The sequence below is a fragment of the Gossypium arboreum genome, chromosome 11 (genome assembly GCF_025698485.1).
Source record: "Gossypium arboreum isolate Shixiya-1 chromosome 11, ASM2569848v2, whole genome shotgun sequence".
Lineage (NCBI taxonomy): Eukaryota > Viridiplantae > Streptophyta > Magnoliopsida > Malvales > Malvaceae > Gossypium > Gossypium arboreum.
Genome location: NC_069080.1, coordinates 25662163 through 25665770, shown reverse-complemented (window position 1 = coordinate 25665770; position 3608 = coordinate 25662163). Strand labels below are relative to the sequence as shown.

The window sequence follows — 3608 nt, the reverse complement described above, 5'->3', positions numbered from 1 at the left end:
TCTCTCCTTTATCTATTTTTAAAATTTTTTAATTTTTAATTTTCTATGTATTTTAGAAATTTTAGAATTTTCAAATTTTTAAAAACAATTTCAATTTCAATCATTTCATGTAGAATCAATGTCAAATTTATAAAAGCTAAAAACTAAAATTGTTATTATACCAACTAAAAAAAAATGTCACCATTAGCCACTTAACGATTTGCCGACAAAAAGAAAATAATTCCGATGTTAATGGCCAAATTATAACTTTTTTAATAAGTGATTAAAAAAAATACTTTTATTCACTTGGTAACCAATAGTATAATTTGTTGTTTTACTGAAAGGAATCGAAATCACCACAAAAACTTAATCTCTAAACATTTTTTCAGAAATGTCGTTGATATTGCAAATCTAGCGGCCTGTCTATTTCATCTTTATCTCTAAGAGTTAAAATCCAATCCATCATTCCTTTTATTACTTTCTCATATATTTAATGTGTTCTTTTTCCTTTTTCTTTTTTATTTTTGTTTCTTGGGTAAAAAATAACTGAAATTTTAGAATGAACAGTGAATATTCTTTGTTATTTTTTTCTGCTTTCACCGGTTTTTCCGGTTCCAAATTTCAGTTATTTTCCGGTTCTGATCCGTTTTTTAAATGACTGATTCAAGATATCAACCATAAATTTATCTTCCTTAATGCCATAGAATACTAAGAGCAATTAAGGAAAACGTACTAACCAACGATTCATTCAAGTGGCACGCTTTTATTGACAGTTCCTAATGATCGAAACGCAAACAGCACGGCCTAAATGCCCACAACCACAAACCATCTCCAGCATCCAACCACCCAGGGTTAAGCAATGCAATCCCAAACGATGTATCTGCATCACATTCACATCACGGTTTCAGAATCACAAAATGAACATAAAGGAGCAGAAACTTTCCGGGAAATTTAAATAAAAACATGGGCAATCCTTTGAGCCTTAGGGATGCCAAGATAATGTAAGACAAAGTACAAAAATTGACATTGTTTCTAAAACACAGCATACTACTCTAGAATAAATAGACAAGTATGGACTGAGGACCAAAGAATTATAAGGAATGAACACCAAAGATAGAATAACACCTTAGAATTGAATGGCTGATAAGACTTGAGTAAAAAGTCATCAAATATGATAACAGAAGCTTTCAAATCAGCACCACATCCATTGAGAAATTCATCCATTACCCAACAAGAAATAAATAGAAACAACAGTGAGCAAGCAGCAGACGATAATCAGAGAAAAAGCCACAGCTTAAAATTCATGATTCAGTCAATGAACAAAATTTGATAATTGGATTATAACTACAATGGAGAAGATCAGTTGTCTTAACAAAAAAGTAAGATATTACAGTGTCTTAATGTCTTGAGAAGAAAGTTAACGTTCAGACTAGAGTACCAAGGTACACAACAAACAACAATATGGAAGACCTAAATGAAGAAACATCATTATTAGGCCCTTTCACCACGGATTCTCCTGGCAAGCTGGATGTCTTTAGGCATAATAGTCACCCTCCGGGCATGGATAGCACAGAGATTGGTGTCCTCGAATAAACCGACAAGGTACGCCTCTGCAGCTTCTTGAAGAGCAAGAACTGCATGACTCTGGAACCTCAAATCCGTCTACAAAAGGTTGCACCACCAAAATATATTCAGTGACCATGTTGCAAACAAAGGTAAAGAAACTGAATTTGTTTTTGAAGAGTCAATACCTTGAAGTCTTGTGCAATTTCACGGACAAGACGCTGGAAAGGCAGCTTGCGGATCAAGAGTTCTGTGCTTTTCTGGTACTTCCGGATCTCACTGTTCAAACGATAACAACAAATAAAATGATTGATAGGGGCATATTTTCCAGCAGACTGCATAATGCAAAAAAAGATACATACCGAAGTGCAACAGTTCCAGGGCGATACCGATGAGGTTTCTTAACTCCTCCAGTAGTTGGTGCAGACTTTCTTGCAGCCTTAAAGAAAAGGAGGAGAAGATTATTGAATGGACAATGCATCTTTCAACGACACAAATTTTTCATTATTCATACAGTCTAACAATATGTCAGAACCCTAAGTTGACCTACCTAAAGAAGCTTAAAGGATTGCACAACATGCTTTTATCCTTTTGTTTGATAATTGCGGACACAAAATGAGTTATCTTGAAGAGCCACTGTGCTCAAATTTCCCAAATACATTATTATTTCACGTTAATACACAAGACAAGAAGAACCACTCAAATCATTAAACTACGCAAAGAGCATTGCAAAGAGATTTACTTGACCGCTCCAAAAGGGGGGGAAATGGAAATTGCAGAACAAAATCAAAACACCTAAACCTTATAAAATAATCAAATCCGAACAAAAGCTGAAGGGAGAAGGAAGGGCATACCTTCGTAGCGAGTTGCTTCCTTGGAGCTTTGCCTCCGGTGGATTTGCGAGCGGTTTGCTTGGTACGCGCCATTTCAACTGTAAAATACAAATCAAATTGGAAGAAACAAGTTAAAAAAAAAAGGAGTATAAATCAAAAGGATTCGATCCAATCTGAACCAAAAAAAGGATTGGATTTGGTAGGAGAGTAAGAGAGGATTGAGCTTGAAGAAATACCTGGCTGGGATTGTTGAAGAAGATGTCTCTAGTAGATTCGAATTTGAATTTGACGCAGCGAAAACCGAAATGCGGAGGAACGGGGGGCTTGGTATTTATAGAGAGGGCTAGTCAGCGGAAAAACAACGGCTCCTAGATTAGTTTATTTAACTCTGGTTGGTTGTTGTAATAAACTCCGGTTAAGCCGTTAACGTCTTTACTTGTTTTTCCATAAGCCAGCCGTCAACGAGGAATAAAATTAACTCCTGTTTTTTTTTTGTGTGTGTGTTTATAATAAGTATTAATTAAATTTTATTTTTAAGGAACTAATATTTTTTATCGAAATAACTTTTTTTTTAAAATGAATTAATACATTAATAATATTTTTCTATAAATATAATTTTATATTTTTATAAGGTAAAAATAGTATTTTTTTTTTTTGGTCATGCTAAATTCCTAACTATTTCTAACAAGTTATTCTTCAAGAAAAGCGGCATACTTTCTTCTTAAGCAACTTAACTAAATGGTTGATCTCGAACTTAGAGGGCCATTCATGCCAAAGCTCGAGGGATACTAGTTGGGCCTGCTTCTTCAAATTATTAGCGTGGCATCTTTGGAAAAACAATTTTTTTTTCTATTTTTAAATAATCTCTATGGATCCAAATGAAATTATCAAAGTGTCTTTCAGCTAGGCCAATCAATTCTTCTCAGTTCATACAGTCACGTCGAAGATGAATACTGCCCCCTCTATGCGCCCTCTTTCCCAGGTACATGCGTTTACCTTAATACTGATGGCATTGTTCAAACAAACACTGGTTTATCTGCTGCAGGTGGTGTGATTCGGGATGAAATGGGGAAGTAGATATTAGGCTACAATCGGTTCTTAAGGAAGTGTTCAATTTTCGTTGCCGAGTTATGGAGAATTTTGGACGGGTTGCTCCTACTTCAAAAGCAAGGTCATGATAGAGTACTTATTTTATAGATAATCTAGAGACAGTCAAAGTCATTTGTAATTATA

General features: G+C 34.7%; 1 protein-coding gene across 1 annotated transcript; it reads right to left on the bottom strand.

Annotated features, from left to right (window-relative positions):
- Positions 1-1286: 1286 nt before the first annotated feature.
- On the bottom strand, positions 1287-2729 carry LOC108470616 (histone H3.3-like). Its single transcript, XM_017771977.2, has 5 exons — positions 2612-2729; positions 2397-2473; positions 1905-1981; positions 1731-1821; positions 1287-1641 (listed from the first exon to the last, which is right to left on the bottom strand). The coding sequence occupies exons 2-5, from the start codon at positions 2466-2468 to the stop codon at positions 1471-1473; spliced, it is 411 nt and encodes a 136-aa protein (XP_017627466.1). The 5' UTR covers positions 2469-2473; positions 2612-2729; the 3' UTR covers positions 1287-1470.
- Between the last annotated feature and the right edge of the window lie 879 nt (positions 2730-3608).

Bases quoted from the DNA above. Each gene is read 5' to 3' on its own strand.
- LOC108470616 (XM_017771977.2), bottom strand. From the start codon at position 2,468: ATGGCGCGTACCAAGCAAACCGCTCGCAAATCCACCGGAGGCAAAGCT. The intron at 1,822-1,904 runs GTATGTATCTTT...TCGTTTGAACAG, and splicing joins CCTGGAACTGTTGCACTTCG to TGAGATCCGGAAGTACCAGA. The intron at 1,642-1,730 runs GTATTGACTCTT...AACCTTTTGTAG, and splicing joins AAATTGCACAAGACTTCAAG to ACGGATTTGAGGTTCCAGAG.